Source organism: Capricornis sumatraensis, chromosome 2 (assembly GCF_032405125.1).
Source record: "Capricornis sumatraensis isolate serow.1 chromosome 2, serow.2, whole genome shotgun sequence".
NCBI classification, from domain to species: domain Eukaryota; kingdom Metazoa; phylum Chordata; class Mammalia; order Artiodactyla; family Bovidae; genus Capricornis; species Capricornis sumatraensis.
This window is the reverse complement of record NC_091070.1, coordinates 220924642-220948500: the sequence shown is the minus strand read 5'-3', so window position 1 is coordinate 220948500 and position 23859 is coordinate 220924642. Positions and strand designations below refer to the sequence as shown.

Sequence of the window (23859 nt, the reverse complement as noted above, 5' to 3'; positions counted from 1 at the left end):
CCAGGATCTAGATTTGAGCCTGCTGCAGGGACTGGGCACTTGGCTCCAAAGAGAGCTTTCCGGTCCCGGGGACCCACCAGGGCGTGTGTGGCTGGGAGGCCTCTTCTCTCTGCTGGGGGCCCGCTCACCGTCCCTGCTGGAGCGAGGGGAAGCTCAGGCTCAGCATGGGTGTGTGTGGGCAGCAGGGTTGGAGTCTGTAGTGGGCAGCGACCCCAGGGGCCCACGGTGCCTGCAGGCCTGCGTGCTGGCCGGCCGGGGTCCCAGCAGCCCTCTGCCCTGAGGTGCCTGCTGCCTGGTTCCACCCATCGCCCGCCCAGGGGCTGCTCCGCCCGGTGTCACCGCAGGATGGATGGCCCTGCAGATCCCGTGGTGCCAGCCGTCGGCGTCCCCGCTCCCCACACATGCTGTCCTCTGCTCCCGCAGCACCCCTTCCTGTATCCCTGCATCCAGGGGGTGGTGCTGGGGGGACCCCAGGCATGGTCCAGCCCTCTGCACCCCCTTCCACGGCTGCGCGCGTCCTTGGAGGCCAGAGGGGCGGGTTCAGCCCTAGGAGAGCAGGCCAGGCCGGCTCTGCCGCTGCCCGCCCAGCACGGCCTCTGCACCCTCTCTGCCCCCTCTCCACAGGGCCCACCTCCAGACTCAGCCCTAGGCCTGGCGGTTTCCCTCAGGGACCCGCTCCTGGGGCTGGGAGGCCCCGCTGGGCAGCTGTCCCCGCTCAGGATGCATTGCTCCGACACCCCGAGGTGAGCCGGCAGATCCCAGTGTGTCTGGAAGAGGCCGCCCTGTGGAGCAGAGGCGGGGCACCGACCCCACCCCGAGGCCCCAGACCCGGGCTCCCTGCAGAATTCTGGCGCCAGCACCAGGCTCGCCTGGCCACTGGAGCACCGCAGGCCACGGGAGCCCAGAGAGCCCGGGAAGGGGCGGTGGGAAGGGGCGGCTGGAACGGGCAGTGCGGGGCCTCCCGGGCACTGCCAGGCTGGGCCTCGCCAAGGGCAGCACGAGGTCTGGTGGCAGAGGCGCCCCTGAGGCGGCCAGCACTGGCGTCTGCCCCGGGACCCCCCGGTGAGAGCAGCCTTGTGCGGAGGCCCGGGCCCTGTCCCAGCCTTCCGTGGCGTTCAGGAAGACGCACCAGCATTTTCCCACGCACACGTTCAGAGCCTGCCAACTTCCAGATGCACAAGCTGGATCTAGAAAAGGCAGAGGAGCCAGAGATTAAGTTGCCAACATGCACTAAGTAAAAGCAAGAGAGCTCCAAAAAAATACCTACTTCTGCTTCATTGACTACGCTATAGCCTGTGACAGTGTGGATCACAACAAACTGGAACATTCTTCAAGAGATGAGCATACCAGACCACCTGACCTGCCTCCTGAGAACTCTGTATGCAGGTCAAGAAGCAACAGTTAGAGCCGGACATGGAACAGTGGACTGGTTCAAAGTTGGAAAAGGAGTACTTCAAGATTGTATTTTGTCGCCCTGTGTATTTAACTTATATGCAGAGTGCATCACGTGAAATGCTGGGCGGGATGAAGCACAAGCTGGAATCAAGATTGCCGGGAGAAATACCAACAAAGTTAGATATGCAGTTGGCACCACCTTAATGACAGAAAGTGAAGAGGAACTAAAGAGCCTCTTGATGAGGGTGAAAAGGAGAGTGGTGGAAGGTGGTCGGGCTCCAGCCCAAGGGCCCGCTGTCTCGTGCCCGCTGACTTAAAAGTGAGCATTGGAAAAACTAAGATCATGGCATCCAGTCCCATAATTTCATGGCAAATAGATGTGGAAAAAATGAAAACAGTAACAGACTTTATTTTCTTGGGCTCCAAAATCACTGTGGTCGGTGACTGCAGCCATGAAATGAAAAGATGCTTGCTTCTTGGAAGGGAAACTATGACCAAATTGGACAGCATATTAAAAAGTAGAGACATTACTTTGCCGATAAAGATCCTCATATAGTCAAGGCTATGGTTTTTCCAGTAGTCACGTACAGGTATGAGAACTGGACCTTAAAGGAGGCTGAGTGCCTAAGAATTGATGCTTTCAAACTATGGTGTTGGAGAAGACTCTTGAGAGTCCCTTGGACTGCAAGAAGGTCAAACCAGTGAATCCTAAAAGAAATCAACCCTGAATATTCACTGGAAGGACTGATGCTGAAGCTGAAACTCCAATACTTTGGCCACCTCATGAGAAGAGCTGACTCATTGGAAAAGACCCTGATTCTGCGAAAGGTTGAAGGTGGGAGGAGAAGGGGACGATAGAGGATGAGATGGACGGATGGCATCCTGACTCAACAGACAGGAGTTTGAGTGAACTCCGGGAGTTGGTGATGGACAGGGAGGCCTGGAGTGCTGCAGTCCATGGGGTCGCAAAGAGTCGGACACGACCGAGCGCCTGAACAGCAACAGCAATCATTCTGACTCAGGGTCCTCCCTGGTGGTGCAAGCATCACTCAGCCAGGCGGGAGTCCAGGGGAGGGTCCTGGGAGCTTGGTTGTCCCCTCCCTCTCCGGCCCCTCCCGAATTCTCCTGGGGAGTCCTCACGGGTCTTCCTATTGAGAGATGACTCAGGCCAGCAGGCCGGCCGAAGCAGGTGGTTTTGGCCGGTGGATCCCTACCAGATCCGTGCCGTCAGCCTGGCAGTCTAGATGGCGGGGAGGAGGCCCCATAGCACCTTCCCTGAGTGGCCTCGCCGCGGGCTCAGGCCGTCTCCACTGGAGGCACCCCTGCCCCTCCCCTGCCCTCCACTCCTGCCTGCCCGCCATTCCTCTAGAATCCTGTGGACGAAATTGTGTCCCCCAAATTCATATGTTGAACCCCAACGTGGTGGTGTTTGGAGATGGGCCCGTGGAGGTAACGAGGGTTGATGAGGTCCCTGAGATAGGACTGGCACCCTTGCAAGCAGAGACCCCAGAGGGCCCCAGCTCCATCCGTGTGCCTGTCCATCGTGTGAGGACACAGCCGAAATGGAGCCGCCTTCACACGAGAAGAGGGCTCTCCCGGGAAACGTCCTCCTAGCCTGGGCCCTGACCTGGCCGCCCAGCCTCCAGCTGTGGGAAATACCCGTCCACCCTCTGAGCCACCCGGCCTGTGGGTCTGTCCTGGGAGTCTGGACCCAGCCGTCATCTGGACTCTCTGTTTCCGCGTCACTGTCACCCAAGCATGTCTGTGCCCCAAACCGGAGGCTGAAGCCCTACCCCCAGGAGGGGCCGGCTCGGCTCCAAGCTTCAGGGCTGCCCCCTCCAAGATGTAGCCCCCGGCGGCCAGTGTGACACCCTCCGTGCTGACACACTCAGGACACAGACGACAATAGGAAAATGGAGCAAAATGATCAAGTCGAGATGCGTTCTTGAGCATCTTTCTAAGTGTTTGCCTTAGTGTTTTGTAATGACTGCATGTGACGCCCGGCTCTCAAAACTCCTGAAAATTGAAGGACAAGCTCTTAGGAGTTCCTCCGTATTTCCCAGCTTCCCCTGGAGGCTGAATCTCCAGCCTTGGGACGCACCTCTTCCACCCTCCCCCACCGTCCCCCAAGCTCTCGCCCTGGGGGGTCTTCTAGCACTTTCTCCACCTCCCTTGGTGTGGCTGCAGAGAGCGAGGCACCCAGGGCCAGCCCCTCTCCGGTTCTGGGCCTGCACTGGTTATGGTTTATGTGTGAGTCTGCTCCTTGGACAGAAGTGGAGGCTGAAGGACCAGGTAGGACCGGGTGGCTCCCAAGGTCTGGCCTTCCCCAGCCTGGGGTCCTGATCTCTGAGCTTGCGAGCAGCATGCTGTCCTGCCCTGAAGTCTGGCCCTGGACAAAAAGGTCCATTGGGAGGCTGGTTGCCTCAAAGCCAAGTGAGCAGGCTCAGGAGGCCGCCGGTCTGCCCAGAAGCTGTGGCTCTCCTGACCTGAGGTCTGGGCACAGGTGGGAGGGTCATCCAGGGTCCAGGGCCCCGCACCATGGCTTTGGGGCAGCCTTGCTTCCTCTGTCTCCACGTCATCTTCTCCTCTAGTTTCTCGGGGTCCCGCACGAAGAGGCCCTGGGGGTACACCCTCCCCAGACACACTTCTGCACACCTCGGGGCAGTGCCACGGGCTGTGGTGGGGCTGGCCTGGGCGGTGCTGCAGGGCTGGGCGTCTGGGGGGCTCCTCAGCACCCCGGGCTCCAGGACTTCCCAGAGGGACATGCTGGGTCCCCTCCACTTTGGAGGGGGTGTGCCGTCCGATAAGGGTGACTTGCAGCTGCTCACGAAAGCCAGGGGCCTGGAGTCCCCCATGAGGTTCCAGGAGGGGACAGCGGCAGGCGACATCGGGGGGCAATCAGCAAAGTGCAGCCTGGGGGCCTCCACAGAACAAGGGGCCCCGGAACGGCGAAGGGAAAGGGGGAGACCAGAGGCAGGGCGTAAGGCGGGGGCCTCCCTGGAGCTTGATCTGAACAAACTGCGTGTGGTCACATACATGAAACCACATCATATGGTCACACACGTCTGTGACATTTGAACACAGACTCTATATTTGATATTAAGGAGTCAATGTAAAACCTTTATCGGTGAAAAAGCATACTAGCACAGTCTTTCTTAGTGTAGAGTTCTCAGTTCTCTGAGCTTCTCTCACGGACGTGAGTATGGGTCTGGGTCCCCTCCAGCACAGGCGGGACGCCGAGCAGCCCCACGGCCCAGACCCCCAAACGGAGCCCTGGGCCGGGCCCGGGGCCTTTAGCTGCCGGCTCCCTTCTCCCCCAGGATGCCCATGGCCTACCCAAGGTGCTGAAGTCCCAGGACTTTGTTCCTGCTTCTTGCGTGGATGCTCCAGGGCAGGGACGGACCGCGGTCAGCATGCACACGCCGTTGGTCCGTCTGGCTTGTTTCCAGTTTGGGCTGAGTGTGAACAGACATGCTGTAGACACTTACGTACAAGTTTTTGTGTGGAAATAAGCTTTCATTTCTCCAAGATAAATACCCAGGAGCGGCAATCTGGATCGTGTGCAGAATCTCTGCTTGACTTTTTAAGAATCGCCACATGCTCTTCGGGGTGGCCGCACCATTTTGCATTCTCAGCATTGACGGCCTGAGTGACCGACCAGCCTGCCTCCCCAGGACCTGGGGTTCCCAGGACAGGGGACTCTCAGTCCTGGAGCTGGGAAGCCACGGTGGTTGGCCAGCCTGTCCTGTGAGCACCTGCTTTCTCAGCGATCCTTATTTTGTTGCTGCTGGTGTTCAGTCAGTAAGTCGTGCCCGACTCTCTGCGACCCCGTGGACTGCAGCGCGCCAGGCTTCCCCGTCCTTCACCGTCTCCCGGAGTTTACTGAGACTCACGTCCATTCAGTCGCTGATGCCATCCCGCCATCTCATCCTCTGTCACCCCCTTCTCCTTTTGCCTTCAATTTTCCCCATTCCCTTCATCAGGGCCTTTTCAAATGAGTCGGCTCTTTGAATCAGGTGGCCACATTATTGGAGCTTCAGCTTCAGTTCTTTTGGGACTTCAGATGGTAAAGCATCTGCCTACAATGCGGGAGACCCGAGTTCGATCCCTGGGTTGGGAAGATCCCCTGGAGAAGGAAATGGCAACCCACTCCAGTACTCTTGCCTGGGAAATCCCATGGATGGAGGATCCTGGTAGGCCCCAATTCATGGGGTCACAAAGAGTCAGACATGACTGAGTGACCTCACTTTCACTTCTAGCTTCAATACAGTCCTTCCAATGAATATTCAGGGTTGATTTCCTTTAGGATTGACTGGGTTGATCTCCTTGCAGTCCAAGGGACTCTCAAGAATCTTCTCTCGCACCACAGTTCAAAAGCATCAGTTCTTCGGTGCTCAGCTTTCTTTATGGTCCATCTCTCACATCCATACATGACCACTGGAAAAACCATAGCCTTGATTACATGGACCTTTGTCAGCAGAGTGATGTCTCTGCTTTTTAATATGCTGTCTAGGTTTGTCATACTTTTCCTTCCAAGGAACAAACGTCTTTTAATTTCATGGCTGCAGTCACCGTCCAGAGTGATTTTGGAGCCCAAGAATGTAAAATCTGTCACTGTTTCCATTTCCCCCCTTCTATTTGCCATGAGGTGATGAGACAGGATGCTATGATCTTAGTTTTTTGAATGTTGAGTTTTAAGGCAGCTTTTCCACTCTTCTCTTTCACCCTCATCAAGAGGCTCTTTAGTTCCTCTTCACTTTCTGCCATTAAAGTGGTATCATCTGCATATCTAAGGTTGTTGATATTTCTCCCTGCAATCTTTTTTTTAATCCCAGCAATCTTGACTGAAGCTTGTGCTCCATCCAGCCTTGCATTCCGCGTGATGTACTTTGCATATAAGTTAAATAAGCACGGGGACAACATGCAGCCTTGCCGATTCCCTTCTCAGCTTTGAACCAGCTCATTGTTTCTCGTCACGCTGGTTCTTGACCTGCATACAGGTTTCTCAGGAGGCAGGTAAGGTGGTTTGGTATTCCCGTCTCTTTAAGGATTTTCCATGGTATGTTGTGATCCACACAGTGAAAGACTTTAGTGTAGTCAATGAAACAGAAGAAGGTGCTTTTCTGGAAGTCTCTTGCTTTTTCTACAATTCAATGAATGTTGACAATTTGATCTCTGGTTCCTCCGCCTTTTCTGAATCCAGCTTGTACATCTGGTAGTTCTCAGTTCACGTACTGCTGAAGCCTAGTATTTGAAGGATTTTGAGCATTACCTTACTAGCATGTGAAATGAGCAGAACGGTTCAAATGGTGGCTTGAACATTCTTTGGGATTTCCCTTCTTGGGGATTAGAATGAAAGCTGATCTTCTGCAGTCTTGTGGGCATTACTGAGTTTTCCAAATTTGCTGACCTATTGAGTGTAGCACTTTAATAGCATCATCTTTTAGGATTTTAAACAGCTCAGCTGGAATTCCATCACCTCCACTAGCTTTGCTCGTAGTAATGCTTCCTAAGGCCCACTTGACTTCTCACTCTACGATGTCTGGTTCTAGGTGAATGACCACACCATCATAGTTACTTGGGTCATTAAGACCTTTTTTTTTTTTTCACAGTTTTGTGTATTCTTGCCGCCGCTTCTTTCTCTTCTGTTTCTGTGAAGTCCTACCATTTCTGTCTTTTATCATGCGCATCCTTGCGTGAAATGTTCCCCTGACAGCTCTAATTCTTTTTGAAGAGGTCTCTAGTCTTTCCCATTACGTTGTTTTCTTCTTTCTTTGCCTTGTTCACTTAAGAAGGCCTTCTTATCTCCCCTTGCTATTCTCTGGAACTCTGCATTCAGGTGGGTGCACCTTTTCCTTTCTCCTTGCCTTTCACTTCTTTTCTTTCCCCAGCTATTTGTGAAGCGTCCTCAGACAACCACTTTGCCTTCTTACATTTCTTTTTCTTTGGAATGATTTTCGTCATTGCTTCCTGTACAATGTTATAATCCTCCACACACAGTTCTTCAGGCACCCTGTCTACCAGATCGAATCCCTTGAATCTATTTGTCACCGCCACTGGATAATCCCTAAGCTCAGATGGTAAAGAATCTGCCTGCAATGCAGGAGACCCAGGTTCAATCCCTGAGTCGGGAAGATCCTCTGGAGAAGGGAATGCAATCCATTCCAGTACTCTTGCCTGGAGAATCCCATGGACAGAGGAGCCTGGCGGGCTACAGTCCACGGGGTCGCAGAGTCGGACACGCCTGAGTGACTAACACGACTCCTACTACTGTATGGTCAGAAGGGGCCTGATTTAGGTCATACCCGAACGGCTAACAGTGTCCCCTACTGTTTTCAATCTAAGCCTGCATTTTTCAATAAGGAGCTCATGATCTGAGCCATAGTCAGTTCCAGGTCTGTTAAGAACAATGTTGCATAGGAACCTGGAGCGTCAGGTCCATGCTTATGCGCATGCACGCATGCTCAGTCGTGTCAGACTCTGCGACGCCGTGGGTTGTAGCCCACAGGCTCCTCTGTCCATGGGATTCTCCAGATAAGGATACTGGAGTGGGTTGCCATTTCCTACTCCAGGGGATCTTCCTGATCCAAAGACTGAACCTGCGTCTCTTGCGTCTCCTTATTGGCAGGCAGGTTCTTTACCACTAGCGCCACCTGGGAAGCCCTGATTAGTCCACGAATTAAGGTAAATTGGACGTGGTCAGGTAGGAGGTGGCAAGAGTGAACATCAACATCTTAGGAATCAGTGAACTGAAATGGATGGGAATGGATGAATTTAATTCAGATGACCATTATATCTACTACTGTGGGCAAGAATCCCTTAGAAGAAATGGAGTAGCCCTCATAGTCAGCGAAAGGGTCCAAAATGCAGTGCTTGGGTGCGATCTCAAGTGACAGAATGAACTCAGCAAGTGATGTGCAAGGCTAATCATTCCACATCACAATACTCCAAGTTTATGCCCCAGCCATTAATGTTGAATAACCTGAAGCTGAACGGTTCTGTGAAGACTTACAACACCATCTAGAACTGGCAGTAACAACAAAAAATATGTCCTTTTCATCATAATGGAGTGGGATGCAAAAGTTGAAGGTCAAGAGTTACCTAGAATAACAGGCGAGTTTGGCCTTGGAGTACAGAATGAAGCAGGGCAAAGGCTTATAGAGTTCTGCCAAGAGAACACACTGGTCATAGCAAACACCCTCTTCCAACAACACAAGAGATGACTCTACACATGGACATCACCAGATGGTCAGTACTGAAATCAGATTGATTTTTATTTTGTCCCTTCTAATATGTGAGTACTCAGTATGTCATTATGGACTTAACTGGCATTTCCTTGAGAGCTATGTTTTGAGCACCTGTTCACGCGCCATTCACCATCTATGCATCTCCCTGGTGAAGTGTCTGCCCAGCTGCTCTCAATTCTTTCTTACTGGGTTTAAACCATGTTTACTGATTTGGCTGCCTTGGGCCCTTGGGCGGCATGGCCTCTCTCCAGCTGCGGCGTGCGGGGGCTTGGCTGCTCCGCAGCATGTGGGGTCTCAGTTCCCTGACCAGGGATCAAATCCTTGTCCCCTGCACTGCAATGGATTCCTAACCACTGGACCACGAGGGAAGTCCCATGCTTTTTCTTAACTGTTGATTTTTGAGAGCTCTGTATATATTTTCAGTACATATAGTTAGATATGATTTACAATTTTCTCCCACTCTATAGCTTGCCTTTACACTCTCTTAAAATGTTTTTCTGAAAGGAAAATTTAAGCTTTTGATGAAATCCAACTCATCATTGCTTTTTAAAAACTTGTGGTAAAATATGGATGACAAAAAATGTGTCGTTTTAACCGTTTTTAAGTGTACAATTCACTGACATTAAGTAAACTCACCATGTTGTGTAACCATGATCATTCTCTATTTGCAGAATTTCGTCATCATTCCAAACAGGAACTCTGTACCCACTGGGCGGTATCTCCCCACTTCCGCATCCCCCAGCCCCTGGAAACTCAATTCTACTTTCCGTCTCTTGGTCTGTTCTTGATACCTCACCTAAGCGGATGGATTAGGAAATGGCAACACATTCCAGTATTCCTCCCGGAATAATGCCACGGACAGAGGCGGCTGGCGGGATGCAGTCTGTGGACTGCTGAGGGCACACGTCTGAATGGAGTCATGCCACGCTCGCTCCTTCATAAGGGGCTTATTTCCTGTAACACGACGCTTTCAAGGTCCATCCACGTTGTAGCGTATGTCAGAACTTAATTTGTTTTTCATTTCATTTTTACCTGTGGTAAAATACAGATCAAATGCCTCTTGAGAAATCTGTATGCAGGTCAAGAAGCAAGTTAGAACTGGAACAACAGACTGGTTCCAAATCGGGAAAGCACTGCATCAAGACTGCGTGTCTAACTTCTATGCCGAGCACATCACACGGAACACCAGGCTGGGTGAAGCACAGCTGGAATCAAGATTGCCGGGAGAAATATCAATAACTTCAGATATGGAGATGACACCACACTTATGGCAGAAAGTGAAGAGGAACTGAAAAGCCCCTTGATGAGAGGAGGGTGAAAAATTTGGCTCAACACTCAGCATTCAGAAAACTAAGATCATGGCATGCAGTCCCATCACTTCATGGCAAATAGAAGGGGAAACAGTGGAAACAGTGACAGACTTTATTTTTTGGACTCCAAAATCACTGCAGATGGTGACTGCAGCCATGAAATTAAAAGACGCTTGCTCCATGGAAGAAAAGTTATGACCAATGTAGACAGCATATTAAAAAGCAGAGACATTACTTTACCAACAAAGGTCTGTCTAGTCAAGGCTATGGTTTTTCCAGTGGTCATGTACGGATGTGAGAGTTGGACTATAAAGGAAGCTGAGCACCGAAGGATTGGCCCTTTTAAACTGTGGTGCTGGGGAAGACTCGAGAGTCCTCTGCACTACAAGGGCATCCAAAGGAGTCTAACCAGGAGATCAGTCTTGGGTGTTCACTGGACGGACTGATGTTCAAGCTGAAACTTTAATACTTTGGCCACTTGATGCGAAGAACTGACTCATTGGAAAAGACCTCGATGCTGGGAAAAATTGAAGGCAGGAGGAGAAGGGGACAACAAGGGATGAGATGGTTGGATGGTATCACAAACTCAATGGACATGAGTTTGGGTAAACTCCGGGAGTTGGCAATGGACAGGGAGGCCTGGTGTGCTGCAGTCCATGGGGTCGCAGAGAGTCAGACACAACTGAGCGACTGAACTGAATGGAACAGATCACATAAAATTTACCATCCTAACTGTCCCTGGGACTGCAAGGAGATCCAACCAGTCCATTCTGAAGGAGATCAGCCCTGGGATTTCTTTGGAAGGAATGATGCTGAAGCTGAAACTCCAGTACTTTGGCCACCTCATGCAAAGAGTTGACTCATTGGAAAAGACTCTGATGCTGGGAGGGATTGGGGGCAGGAGGAGAAGGGGACGACAGAGGATGAGATGGCTGGATGGCATCACTGACTCGATGGATGTGAGTCTGAGTGAACTCCGGGAGATGGTGATGGACAGGGAGGCCTGGCGTGCTGCTATTCATGGGGTCGCAAAGAGTCGGACACTGAGCGACTGAAGTGAACTGAACTGTACATTTCAGCAGCGGGAAATACATTCTCATGGTTATGCAGCCAATCTCCAGATCTCTTTTCATCTTCTCAGACTGAGGCTCCGTCCCCATTAAACACCCTTTCCCCCTACACTCACACTTCGCCTTTCTGTACCGATGAATCTGGCCACTCTGGGGACCTCATACAAGTGGAAGCAAACCGTGTTTGTCCTTCTGGGTCTGGCTTCTGTCACTCAGTGCCACGTCGTCAAGGTCTACCCAGGCCGACCTGTGTCAAAAGCGCCTTCCTTTTTCAGCCTTAATAACATTCCAAGACACTTCCAGGCCCGGTCCACCCTCCCAAGCCCGGACGCCGGAGGGGTGAGGCCTGCAGGACCCGGCCGGAGCCCGGGACCAGGTCCGCCCAGGTGCGGCCAGGCGGCGGGAGGGCGGAGCGGCCCCACCCGCGGCCGCCCCGCCCCGGCGCCGCCTGGCCCCGCCCCGCCCCGCGGCCTGCCGGGAGACGTAGGCCAGCGCCTCTCAGGAAGCCGGACTCGGAGTCCCAGCGCGCCCCGCGGCGCGCCTGCGGCCTCCTCTGCGCTCCAGCCCGTGGCCTGCCGGGATTTGCAGTCCGGCGCCCGCGGGCGCCCCGGCGCGGGGCGAGCGAGGGACTCGCTGTCCCAGAATGCCCCGTGCTGGGCCGCGACGCCGCGTGCCCTCGCCGCCGCCGCCGCCGCCGCCGCCGCCGAGCTTTCTCCGGCTGCCGCCGCCACTGCCGCTGCTTCGCGAGCTGAGGGCCTAGGCGTCCGCGGGCGAGTGGAGGCTGTGGGTGGGAGCCCTCGCGGGCACTGCGGAGCGGGCCGGGGGAGGCCGGGATGGAGCCCCCCGGAGGTGGGCGCGCCGCCGGGCTGGCCCGCGCCTGGGCCGGTTGGGGAGGGGGCCGGGCGGCGCGGCCGCGGGGCGGGGCCGGGGGTGAGGCGGGGCGAGGCGCCCCGGGGGCGGGTAGGGCCGGCCCTGGCCGGGGGCCGGGGTCTGAGGAAGGGTGGGGGCCGGGGAGGTGTGCGCGGCGTCGGGGGGCTCCCCGGGGAGGCCTGAGGCAGGGTCGGGCGCGGAGGGTGCGCGGCGGGAGCCCTTCGGGGGACCCATCTCCAGCTGGTCCCCAGATGGAGGAGGGGGCTGCCGCCGGGCCCCGGGGGGCGGGGAGCCCCGCGTACCCGGAACAGGGCCCCGAGCAGGTCTGCTCTCCCTCCAGTTGACTGAAGCGGCCTGAAGCGGGTTACAGAGCCTCCAGGCGGGATCTCGGGGCCTCCCGGGGGCGCGGCGGATGGTCTGAGGGCCGCGCAGACATGGCTCATCTCAGGGGATTTGCCAACCAGGTAAGGGTGGGCGTCTGCACGGTGCGCGGGTATGCCCGCTGCCTGGGACGGGGCGCCGGCTGCAGAGTTCGAGAAAGGCCGTTTCACCAAGGAGACTGTCTTTTGAAAAGTGGTCCGGGGGTCTCAGAAGAGCAGCCCCTCTTAGGGCGCGTGTGCGAGGAGGGGTGGAGGCCCGTGATGCGTAGCCCTGGGCAAAGCGGGAGCAGTCGCCAGGTGCTCAGACTTGGTGGGTGCAGGGCTGACTGGGGTCCGCCCGTTGGCAGCGTCCTGTGGGGCAGGAGCCCACCAGCCTGTCAAAGTGTAGCCTCAATGCAGGGTCAGCCGGAGGTATGCAGAGACCCACGCTGTTACAGGGCTGGGCCCCAGGAACTGGGTCTGTGCGTCTGGAGGGCCGCGGAGGGTCAGGGTCCACCAGCACCTTGGCTTGGGGGACAGGGGCCTCCTCGGCCCTGAGGGGGACGAGGGGGGCTGGGAGTGTCTGTGTGCAGGGAAGGCAGAGGACATGCCTGTGTGTTTCTCTTGCTGGGTGGACAGGGCTGCCACTGGGCTGCGAGGGGCCTGCCTGGGAGATGCCGACTGTTTTTTGGCTGGTTGGTTCTCGAAATTACCAACGCCACAGCACTTTGAGGGGTCTGGCTCTGTGCATTAACTGCCTGAGTCCAGGGGACCCTCCACAATGTGCCCTGGGGCTGATGGCTACAGTTAGGCGGGTTGGGGCAGCCGCCGCCAGGGCTTGTGGGACACACTTCCCCCCCTTTTCTGTTACTGCAAGGCAGGTGTGAGTGGAAGCTGCTGGGAAGTAAACGGCCCAGCTGGTGCGGTGGTCCTTCACCCCAGCTGTTGGGTTTTGCTCTTCTTAGCTGGTCAGCTCGGGTGCGGTTTAGGCTGACGGCTGTGAGGTGGTGGGAGTGCCTCTCGAAGAGAATTGAGCCCTCAGGCTCACTCCGGTCAGCCCAGTTTGGGAGGACTGGGAGCCTGGGAGGAACAGAAAGTGTGTGTCCTCGCGGGGGAGGAGGAGCTGGAGTCACGTTGGCTCTAGATGCCTGGGCTCTTCGGAGAAGCCCAGGGTGCCGCGCTGATGCTGCAGGTGGGCCGCTGCAGGCCCGTGCTCCCTCGGACACGTGCGTCTTCCGAGTCCCTGGACTAACATGCTGGGAGAGAAGTCTGGCTCCAAGTCAAGGGCTGTAGGAACGGCCCCCGTGTGCGGACGTGGCACTGTGAGCGGCCCCTCACCTGGGTGCTGGTGGTGCTCGCAGCGGGGCCTGGGTGGCTGCGTCTTGCCCGGGGACGGAGCGGGGCTCAGGGGAGCTGAGGAAGGGACCCCAGAGGAAGGAAGCCCCTTTTGTCCTTTCAGGGGTGGAGACGCTTGGTCTTTGTCGGTGGCAGGAAGCCTGGCAGGACGTTGTTTTCCTTGAGATGGTTGTCATCGTGGTCCTGTGAGGCGGTCCCTGTGTGCTTGGGGCGGTGGCCTGCTCCCCATGGGGGAACCTTGGGCATCGGGCCCCCGCCGGGCTGTGACTCCTGCCCAGGCCTGTGCAGCTATGAAAGCGCCCTGTGCAAGTGACTGCCATGTGTCGTAGGGTGCATGGGGGCCGCTGGCCAGCCCTCACTTGGGGGGTGATGCCAGCGGCGGGCATGGTGCTAAGTGGATGTGCAGGCGGCTGAGCGGTGACCGCAGACTGGGCCACCCCAGGGCAGGTTCAGAGCACGGTGGTCTGGGCCAAGCGAGCAGCCCGAGCGGCTGTCCAGACCCGGGTCTCAGAAGGGCCGTCGCAACCCAGCCCCGGGCCCTGTCTCCCTTCTCCCCCGCGAGGCTGTGAGCAGGCTGTCCCAGGGTGTGCTGTTGGGGCCTCTGTCCACTCAGGCGCCCGGCCTGCAGCCATGGGGACCTGAAGAGTCTGAGAGCCGGGCCAGGCTCCCCGCTCCCCTGCCGGGCCCGGCCTCTGGTTAGGGCCTGCCCTGGGCCCCCTTCGAGGCTGTGGATAGCTGAGGGGCCAGACCCGACTCTGGCCTGGGCTGGGGGTGGGGGTGTCACTGGCAGAGGCCTGAGGGTGGGAAGGGGAGGCCGAGGGAGCGCTGGGGGGACGATGGTGCCCGTTAGTGCTGCCAGGCCAGCCTGCCCCACGTCTGCACTGAGGCCACCTCGGAGGGAGAGGAGCCTGTCTTTGGAGCATGGGCTGGACTGGTGGTGTGCTCTGGGCTGAGACAGCGTGGGCTTGGGTGGGGCCGAGGGGGAGCAGGAGGCGGCTTCCTGGGCTCCCTGGCTTGGGTCCCTCCTGAGGCTGCCGCCTGCGCCCTCTCCCGCTCACCTGGCGTTCTGAGGTTGGCTGAGCTCTTCCCTGCTGGTGACAGCCCGGGGGAGGCAGCTCTTGGCTGTTTCGGGTTGACATGTCTTCTCGGTCTGGAGCCAGTGGGCCCTGAACTGTGCCCTGTTCGGGGGGAGCCCTGTGCCCCTGGACTCTGCTCAGAGCCTGTGAGTGGCCGCCCTGGCCCAGCCCCCTCAGCGCCAGGGCGCTCGCACGGACGGGTGGGTATGGTGCCGCCTCGGGGGGGTGCCCGGGCGCCCTTGGGGCAGCGGTGCAGTCTGGAGGGAGCTATGTCTGGTGGACTTGTGGCCCAGCGCGCTTGGGGGACCCTCTCTGCCCCTGTGTGGACCAGATGCCAGGCTCCCTGCTAGCCGACCAGCGCCACTGGGGTCCTGGGTCTCCAGCGCCTGCTGTGGGGGTGCACGGTGACCTCGGCCCCCAGGGGGCCACGCAGGTGGGGGTGAGGGATGCCCCGCTGTCCTCCATGCAGCCCCACGCTGAGCTGTCTCAGGCCTGGACACTGAGGGTCAAGGTCGAAAGCCAGATTGCTCTGTGGACACCCCTGTGCTGGCGTGTCCTGGCGCTGAGCCTGTCTGAGGCTCTGCGCCTCGCCGGGTGGGTCTGTGCTCCAGTCTGAGCCCCAGGTGAGAAGGGTGGTTCTCTGTGCATTTGCACGTGCAGGGGAGCGTGGGTCTGCAGCTCCGTGCTGGGGTGAGGGCATCACTCTCCTGAGGGCTCTCCTTAAGGGGTGTGGCTTCCAGGTGTGCAGGGAGAGCCCACTCACTACCTGCTTTGTTTTTCCCTTTTTAGAGCAGTTTTTGGTTTAGAAAGCTGAGTGAGAGAGCTCTTTGCACCCCGCAAGGCTTCCCTGGAGTTGGTTATGACTGATGGCCCAGCGTGGCCAGGCTGTTGCCCACGGAGCCAGCGGCCCGTGAGGCCGGCCCCCTGTGCTCACAGCGTTGCCCAGCACCGTTGTCCAGCTGCCCTCAGCTCCCCGTGCTCCACCTCCTTGTCCCTCCTGATCCATGACTTGCCTCCCTGGGTCCTCCCCACGTCTGGGCTGTGGGCACACAGGGGTGAGCTGCCTGGCCCATCTGCCTTCCCTGTGACCCTGGTTTCTTGGCGAGAGCCTCAGCCTCTCAGTCCTCTCTGGGGACGTTTGCCCCTGAGTGGAGGTAACTTTAGGTTTTCTGAATGAAAAGGGATGTAAGAAGCGAGAAAAGGCCCGGGGGGGGACTCCCTGGTCATCCGCCCCTGACCCAGCCACTCGCCCCCGTCCCCAGCACTCGCGAGTGGACCCCGAGGAGCTTTTCACCAAGCTCGACCGCATCGGCAAGGGCTCTTTCGGGGAGGTGTACAAGGGCATCGACAACCGCACCAAGGAGGTGGTGGCCATCAAGATCATTGACCTGGAGGAGGCGGAGGACGAGATCGAGGACGTCCAGCAGGAGATCGCCGTGCTCAGCCAGTGCGACAGCCCCCACATCACGCGCTACTTCGGCTCTTACCTCAAGGTGCCCCCGAGACGGCGCCCCGCCCGCACCGGGGCGCTGCTGGGACCCCTGTGGCCAGCGTGGGGACGGGGCTAGCGGGCCCTGTCTGCTCAGGAGGCCTGGCTGGCTCTCTCCCCCCGGGCCCGGTCTGCAGGGCGGGGTTCCCCACGGGAGGGACTGTGGACTGGGCCCCCAGGGGATGACCACGCCCAGGGCCAGGGGCCCGGCTGTGTCCTGAGGGCAGCCTGGGGGTGGCAGGGTGTGAGCAGGGAGCGGCTGGCTCTGGAGTGGCCCGTTGGTGCCCCTCCTGGGGCAGGGGGGGCCCCCTGGAGCCGGAGCCCTTCCCAGGGGCTTTGGACACGGGCTCGGCCCCTCTGCAGTGTCTGCGCAGGGGTGTGGTGAGGGGAGCCAGACGGGCGGCCGCCGCTGTCCCCGGTGGGCGTCTTGGCTGAGTCAGTACAGCTGGGCGCGCGTTGGGCCCCATGCCACCTGCTGCCCCCGCTGACGCGCTTCCCCGCCCCAGAGCACGAAGCTGTGGATCATCATGGAGTACCTGGGTGGCGGCTCCGCCCTGGACCTGGTGAGCTGGGGGCCCCGGGGGCTGGGGGCCCGGGGGCTGGGGGGCCAGGGGGCTGGGGGACCTGGTGAGCTGGGGGCCCGGGGGCTGGGGGGCCCGGGGGCTGGGCGACCTGGTGAGCTGGGGGCCCCGGGGGCTGGGGGGCCTGGTGAGCTGGGGGACCTGGTGAGCTGGGGGCCGGGGGCTGGGGGGCCTGGTGAGCTGGGGGGCCTGGTGGGCAGGGCCAGACTGAAGAAGTTGTCTGGGGATTGTCCTTGAACCGTGGGTTCCTTTGGCCTCCCCTGCTTCCCTGTCGTGGTGGCTGACTGTTCCTCAGGACCCAGCTGGTGCTGAGGGTTCCAGGTCCTCTGCTGGCCTGTGGGGAGGAGGTTAGGCCCCCAGCAGGAGGCTCAGGAGTGTGGCCACGTCCCCGGTGTCAGCTGTTACCTCCCACACAGCTGTCTGAAACTTTAATTTCAAAAGTGGGTGAAGAGGCTTCCCTGGTGGTCCAGAGGCTAAGACGTCACGCTTCTAATGGTCTGGGTTCAATTCCTGGTTGGGGAACTAGGTCCCACGTGTTGCAACTAAGAGTTCATGTGGTGTAACCGAGACCTGTGCAGTCAAAACACAGTGGGTACAGAGAGAGGAGGCGCCCACGCCCAGGGGGTCCCCGCCCTCGGCGCTGAGGCGGGCGTGCTCAGGGTCAGTGCTGGGCCTGGGGTGGTGGGGAGGGGTTGGGCAGGCTCTGTGGGGAGGCCTGAGGCCCAGCTGGCCCCGTCTGCAGCTGAAGCCGGGCCCCCTGGAGGAGACCTGCATCGCCACCATCCTGCGGGAGGTCCTGAAGGGCCTGGAGTACCTGCACTCGGAGCGGAAGATCCACCGCGACATCAAAGGTGCCTTGGGGCACGCGGGGGTGTGGGCGCGGGGCCCGCGGGGCCCATTGCTTGCTGCGGCCCCGGAGGCCTGGCAGTCCCCGTTCCCAGTGACTGACAGGGCCGGCTCAGCGCTGTGTCCCTGCACGTGGCATAGCTGGCTCTGCACGTAGGCTGGGGGGCCCCAACGTAGCCTGTGAACAGGAGGGCTGAGGGCAGCCTTGCGGGTGGACGTGTGGCCAGGCCAGCCTGCAGGGGCGTGAGTGGCAGAGCAAGGGAAGTCAGGCCCCCCGCCGCCTGTTGAGCGATCTGGCCGGGAGGGCGGTTCCTGTGCGCAGGGTCTGTCACGGGCACTGGGGCTGGCTGAGGGCGCGTGTGCGTGGGCCCCACGGGCGTCCGGCGGCAGTGTGCCATGGCCTTGAGGCTGAGGGCGGACCTCCCTGGGAGACTGGCCGGAGGCTGGGGGCCGCTTCCTCGGGTGGCATGAAGGGTGACGCCCACGGTCCTGTGTCGCAGCTGCCAATGTGCTGCTCTCAGAGCAGGGCGATGTGAAGCTGGCAGACTTCGGGGTGGCAGGGCAGCTCACGGACACGCAGATCAAGAGGAACACGTTTGTGGGCACCCCCTTCTGGATGGCGCCCGAGGTCATCAAGCAGTCGGCCTACGACTTCAAGGTGGGCTGGGGCGGGGGGTGGGGCGGGCGCGGGGCGGTGGGGCGCGGGCGGCCTGCGCTGCAGCCGCCCCGTGGCTCTCTGTTCAGGCCGACATCTGGTCGCTGGGCATCACAGCCATTGAGCTGGCCAAGGGCGAGCCTCCCAACTCCGACCTGCACCCCATGCGCGTCCTGTTCCTGATCCCCAAGAACAGCCCGCCCACGCTCGAGGGCCACCACAGCAAGCCCTTCAAGGAGTTTGTGGAGGCCTGCCTCAACAAGGACCCCCGATTTGTAAGCGCCTCCTGCCCCCAGCTCGTGAGTGGTGAGGAGGCCTGCATGGCTGAGTGTAGTTGGGGCCCCTGGCACTGGGCTCCAGAGGACAGTTGGGGTGGGGTGTGTGCACACGCACATGTGCGTGCATGGAGTGGCGTGCTGTCTGTCTGTAGTGGGAGCTCAGAGGTGACAGGGCCAGAGGCCCCTCCGCTGTGCCAGGGCGGGCTCCTCTGTGCCCCCAGCCCAGGCCAGGAGGGTCCGGAGGGAGGCCCTTCCCCTGGGGAAGACGGTGTGCAGCCACCCAGCCCCCTAGCCCCCTAGGCGCCCCTGCCACCTGGGGTCCTCTGACCAGGCTCCCAGCGGCGGCAGTGATGCTGAGGCCCTGGGCTTAGCCCAGGCCTCCTTGCTCTGAGCGCCAGGGGCTCCCCAGGCAGCGCTCGGCTGCCCGGCGCCTGGTGACCCCTGTGCGTCCCCGGCAGCGGCCCACCGCCAAGGAGCTCCTGAAGCACAAGTTCATCACGCGCTATACCAAGAAGACCTCCTTCCTCACGGAGCTCATCGACCGCTACAAGCGCTGGAGGTCGGAGGGCCATGGCGAGGAGTCCAGCTCCGAGGACTCTGACACGTAGGGCCTGCTCTTCCCGTGGGGCCGAGGCGGGCTCTCCAGGGCAGGGGTCGGCCTTCGGGGCTGTGAACCAGTGCACCTCAGGGCCTTCCTGACCCCCAGCCCCGTGTGATTTCCCACTGTCCCCTTCAGAGACGGAGACCCCGAGGATGGAGAGCAGGGGCCCATCTGGACGTTTCCCCCTACCATCCGGCCGAGCCCACACGGCAAGCTGCACAAGGGGACGGCCCTGCATGGCCCCCAGAAGGTCGGCCTGGCCCCGGGCGTGCCGTAGGGAGCGGGCTGTGGGGACACCTGCTGGGCACGCCCGCTCCCCCAGGGTGGCTCTTAGGAGACCAGACTTGGGAGGTGGCTTGCAGTTGCCCACACCCCGCCACCTCTGCCCTGCTCACCTCCGCACGCTCTGCGTTTGTAGTCGACAGAGCCCGTCAAGAGGCAGCCGAGGTCACAGTGCCTGTCCACGCTGGTCCGGCCCGTCTTTGGAGAGGTGAGGCCAAGCTGGTGCGGCACAGGGTGTCTGGGTCCTTCGGGGCTCATGAGGTTGGCCCCTTGGACCCGGCGTTTTGAGTGGAAGGACCAGAGATGGCTGGGATAACCCGGCCTCAGGTGACCCTCAAGATCCCGAGCCTGCCAGGGTCTTCTGGGGCCCTGGGGGGCTTTGAACATGAGCTGCTATCCTGGGACCTTCCATCTAGAACCACAGACACGGGGTGATCCTTAGTCTAGTGGGAGCCTGGGAGATTTCTGTCTTGGGCGTCAGGCCCTGGACAGGGAGCCCTTAAGGGCCACTCCCCGTTGGTCACGTGACCCAGCGTCTGTGTCACTTGCTCAGGGGCAGTCAGTAGCATCCCCAGGAGTGAGTCGCCAGCAGTGGGCTGCGGCCAGGCTCACACCCCGGGTGACGCTGGCCCTGGAGCCCGGGAGCAGGGGTGGATGTTGAGAGGAGGCAGCGGAGCCGCGCCAAGGGAGCTGGGGGTGGGCAGGCTCCCACCCTGGGCCCGTGGTGCCCGGGAGGGGAAGAGGGCAGGTGGGGAGGGGAGCTGGTGGAGGTGGGCTGTCCATGGGCACGGGGGCTCCTGGGGCCACGCAGCAGCGCTCCTGGGGCTGGCACCTTTGGGGTGTGAGGTGGGTGGGAGGCATGGCCACACCCTGGCTGGCTGGGCCCCCTTCGGGTTCCTGTTCTGTGGGCTGGCCTGAGGTCAGGCTGCCGGGTGGGTGTCCAGAGAGGTGTGTGCCCTTTGCCCCTTTGTTCTGTGTGCTGGGCGAGCAGGCTGACCCGTCTCCAGCCCCTCGGCCAGGCTGCTTCCTCGTGGGGCCTCCACAGCCATGGGGTGCGAGTGGGCCCCTAGTCCCAGTGGCCAGGCTGGCGGGGCTGGCCGGGCCACTCACGCACATCTAGGCTGCGGGCTTCTGCGACTGGACTTGGGAGAAGGCTCGTGGTTGGAGGAGGGGGGCCCGGGGGCCAGGGCAGGCTGGGAGGCCCCGCCCGTCCTGGGAGCCCCTCCTCGGCGCTCGGGGGGACAGTGGGGCAGCGCTGCCTCCTGCTGCGAGTCACGGGTCGGGTGGGGCGGGGAGGCGCCCCTCGGCCCCCGTCAGATGCCCGGGGTGTCCGTGCAGCTGAAAGAGAAGCGCAGGCTCAGCGGCGGGGGCGCGGGCGCGCTGGAGGAGCTGGAGAACGCCTTCAGCCTGGCCGAGGAGTCCTGCCCCGGCATCTCGGACAAGCTGATGGCCCACCTGGTGGAGCGGGTGCAGAGGTGAGGGCCTGGGGGTGGTGGGCGGCTGTGGGTCCTCCTCGCCGGGTGGGGCTGGGCCGCGCCCAGGGCAGAGCAGTGACCCGGCCTCCGGTCTGCAGGTTTTCCCACAGCAGAAACCACCTGACCTCGACCCGCTGAAGCCCTGTCTGCACCCGGGAGGAGCGTCTCCACCTGGAGCCGTGTGGTCGGGGCTGTGCTGACCAGGGCCCTGTGCCGTCCTGGCCTCGCCCCGCAGAGGGCCGCCCCCTCCCACATCCCCTCCCGGCTAGGCCGAGGCGGCGGAGGCGGCGGAGGCGGCGGGCTTGGTCTCCTTGAGGCCCCGAGGCCGGGCTGGCCCCTGGGGCTCCGCTCGTGCCAGGCGGAGGGGCAGGGGCGCGCGCGGGGCAGACCTGCCGCCTCCCACCTAGCCCGCCCACCCTTGGCGGCTGTGGGTTTGCCTGTGCTGCTGGAGCAGGCACTGTGTCTTCTCATAAGGACTCGCGTTGGCCAGGCTGTTGTTTTTTTAGGAAAATCAAACTTCCTTGCTTCCCTAGGTGTTCTGAGATTAAGGTGTTAGTTTTCACAGCATCTTGAGAGGCTCCTGCCACTTTCAATAAAGACCTGAACTGAGATGTGCTGGTGGCGGGCGGGGTGCTCAGGCTCCCAAGGCCACCTCACCCAAGGTGGGCACGAGCGGCCGCTGGCCGGAGAGCGGGCGGGGCAAGGCAGCACATGGGACCAAGCACGAAGAAGCCTTTTATTCTCAGCCACTCGGCGCATGAGCACCGTACACTTCTTGGGATAAATTAGAGGGGCTTGCTGTCCACTTTTCAGAAGTGTGGCCCGGGGGGCACCAGAGAGGCTTCTGTGCCTAGACCCCTCACGTCACCCAGTCTGACGGGAGGCCCGGCCCAGGAGGAGGAGGAGGGCAGGTGGTTGAGGGCGGGGCAGCACCAGCCTTGCCTGCACAGAGCGGGCCTCCTTCCCCTGCGCACCCTCCTGGCGCCTCGCAGAGCCCAGGGCAGCACTCCCTGCCAGGTGGCGCCAGAGGCTCGCCTGCCACCAGTCTCCTGGGGGGACGAGCAGTCGTGGAGTGCGTGCTGGCCTTGCTTGCTCAGCTGTCTGCGTCTGGGCAGGGTGGGCCTCAGGCCTCCTCCTCAGGGGTCCCGGCCCTCCCAGCTGAGGCGCTGGCTCTCTCTATCACCTCCATCCACCTGAGAGGAGGCATAGAGGTCAGAACCGCCGCACCAACTGCTCGCCTGGGAGGCAGGGCGTGCTCCGGTCCTCAGATGGGCGGGCTTGTGCCCCAACACCTTCCCAAGAACGATCCCAAGTCAAGAGGGAAGGGCCCCTTAAACCCCGGCAGCAGCGCTGGGCAGCCCCTCCAGACCCAGGGAGTGTGCAGCTGGTCCTCAGTGGGCATGGCCGGCGCCTCTGCAGTTACCTCCTGAACGTGTACTTGCTCTCGGCCCGGAAGAAGTAGACGTGGGACTTGAACTGGAGCTTGAAGACGTGCTCCTTGTGGATGCTGTCAGTGTCCCTGGGCAGGCTCACGCTGTAGCCCAGCAACGGGAGGCTGGCCAGGGGGTGGTCGTCCTGGAAGGTGGTAGGGCGTGCTCACTCGGCAGGTGCCCCGCCCCGCCCACCCAGAGGCGGGTTCTGTGAGGCCGCGGCGCCCACAGGTGGAGCCCCCGCCTACCTGGTGAGTTTTGTAGAAGAACAAGCAGAAATTGGTGAGGACCACCCAGAGCTTCTGCCAGCCACTGCTGTTCTTGAACTTCCTCAGCAGGTATCCAGAAAGCTGGTTCTGAAGAGAAATGCCTGTGCACATGTGTCCCGGGACCACCGGCTCCGGAGGGCCGCCCCCAGGCTTGACTGGGCGCCTCCCCTGGCCCTGCCGCTGTCTTAATGGTCCAGTGGGCAGGGAGAGGATGGACGAGCCCGGCGCTCCTTGTCCCCAGCATCCCGGGACAGACACGGGAATGGGCCGAGGCTCCGGATGAGGGCTGGGGCTCCACGGGACGCCCACAGCGGCGTCTACCCGCAGGCTGGGGGCATGGTGCTTGCGTGCCCTGCTGCGGTGCCCGCTGTGGTGCCCACTGTGCTGCCCGCTGGCACCCCATCCCTCTGGGCGTCACAAGTGCGGCCCCAGGCCTGAGCCCATGGACGGCACAGGCAGCTCCTCAGGCTGGGGCCCCGCACCTCTGACCCTGGGGCTGGCACAGATGGCAGAGGGGCACCCGGGTCACCTCCTGTCCGGTGGGTCCCCGCGAGCTGGCCCGCTGCCTGCTCACTCCCTGGCCTGGCCCCCACCTGCTCTGGGGGCGCCCAGGGGCCTGACACACCAGGCTGCACGCTGCTGCAGGGAGGGAGCAGAGCAGGGGCGCCCGCGCTCGGCCGCACCTCGCCGGCTGCGCTGTGGTCGGCCCTGGATACGCTGGTCTGGCGGCACCAGCACACGTGCGCGGTGGTACTGGCGCGGAGCTGGCCTGTTCCTGCCACGGAGCCCCGGGCCCCACCAGCCTCGTCCTCGGACGCCGGCTCCATGGAGGCCTCGTTGGGGAACCCTGGGGAGAGGCCAGCCCTGGCTGAGGCTGTGGGAACCCCGGCCACACACTGCCCTGCCAGAGCGCCCATGCCCGCCACCCCCTAAACATGCCCCATGGAAGGAGGGCGTGCGGGTGTAGTGGGTGGGCTGCCCAGGCGACCCCCAGCCCCCCCCCCAGAAGGCCTCCTCGGTGTCCAGGGGCTCGGCTAGCACTCACCACGGGGCAGGGGGCACAGCACGCAGGCCGGGGGCACCGGAGCGCTGCCAGTCTTGACAGCATCGATGGCCGCGTTCAGGTCGTGCAGCCACTTGGCCTTCTCCAGCCGGGTGCTGCGGACAGGCCTGAGGCTCAGCCGCTGGGCAGGGGCCCCTCCTGCAGTGGGGCAGGGAGTTGGGGCGCCTGCCCCGCCCAGGCACCCCGTGCTGCAGGTTCTGAGGGCTG

General features: G+C 60.9%; 2 protein-coding genes across 7 annotated transcripts in view; one reads left to right on the top strand and one right to left on the bottom strand.

Annotated features, from left to right (window-relative positions):
- Window positions 1-11710: 11710 nt before the first annotated feature.
- STK25 (serine/threonine kinase 25) lies at window positions 11711-21452 on the top strand. 5 transcript variants are annotated; one of them, XM_068994244.1, is made up of 12 exons: window positions 11711-11792; window positions 12233-12356; window positions 15946-16176; window positions 16679-16735; window positions 17496-17604; window positions 18100-18257; window positions 18344-18529; window positions 18991-19136; window positions 19269-19383; window positions 19552-19623; window positions 20754-20890; window positions 20989-21452. In XM_068994244.1, exons 2-12 carry the CDS (start codon window positions 12327-12329, stop codon window positions 21026-21028), a joined length of 1281 nt encoding a protein of 426 aa, XP_068850345.1. In that variant the 5' UTR covers window positions 11711-11792; window positions 12233-12326; the 3' UTR covers window positions 21029-21452. The 5 variants fall into 5 exon arrangements, with proteins under 5 accessions (XP_068850345.1, XP_068850320.1, XP_068850338.1 ...); XM_068994219.1 differs by having other exon boundaries at window positions 11732-11809; XM_068994237.1 differs by having other exon boundaries at window positions 11739-11805.
- A 229-nt stretch (window positions 21453-21681) lies between these two features.
- Window positions 21682-23859, bottom strand: part of FARP2 (FERM, ARH/RhoGEF and pleckstrin domain protein 2) — a 90840-nt gene continuing 88662 nt past the window's right edge. The window contains exons 22-26 of one of the 2 annotated variants that reach the window (XM_068966687.1): window positions 23638-23747; window positions 23273-23457; window positions 22569-22676; window positions 22314-22465; window positions 21682-22083 (exon numbers count right to left, since the gene is read on the bottom strand). In XM_068966687.1, the coding sequence (XP_068822788.1) occupies window positions 22014-22083; window positions 22314-22465; window positions 22569-22676; window positions 23273-23457; window positions 23638-23747 (625 nt within the window). In that variant the 3' untranslated portion in view covers window positions 21682-22013. The remainder of the gene's footprint in view (window positions 22084-22313; window positions 22466-22568; window positions 22677-23272; window positions 23458-23637; window positions 23748-23859) is intronic. The other variant, XM_068966688.1, reaches the window with a different exon arrangement.

What these genes read in the sequence shown, in the direction of transcription:
- STK25 (XM_068994244.1), top strand. Translation starts at nt 12,327, where the DNA reads ATGGCTCATCTCAGGGGATTTGCCAACCAG. An exon ending in GATCCACCGCGACATCAAAG is followed by an intron (nt 17,605 to 18,099) that starts GTGCCTTGGGGC and finishes CCTGTGTCGCAG; the next exon opens with CTGCCAATGTGCTGCTCTCA. An exon ending in CTGGTGGAGCGGGTGCAGAG is followed by an intron (nt 20,891 to 20,988) that starts GTGAGGGCCTGG and finishes TCCGGTCTGCAG; the next exon opens with GTTTTCCCACAGCAGAAACC.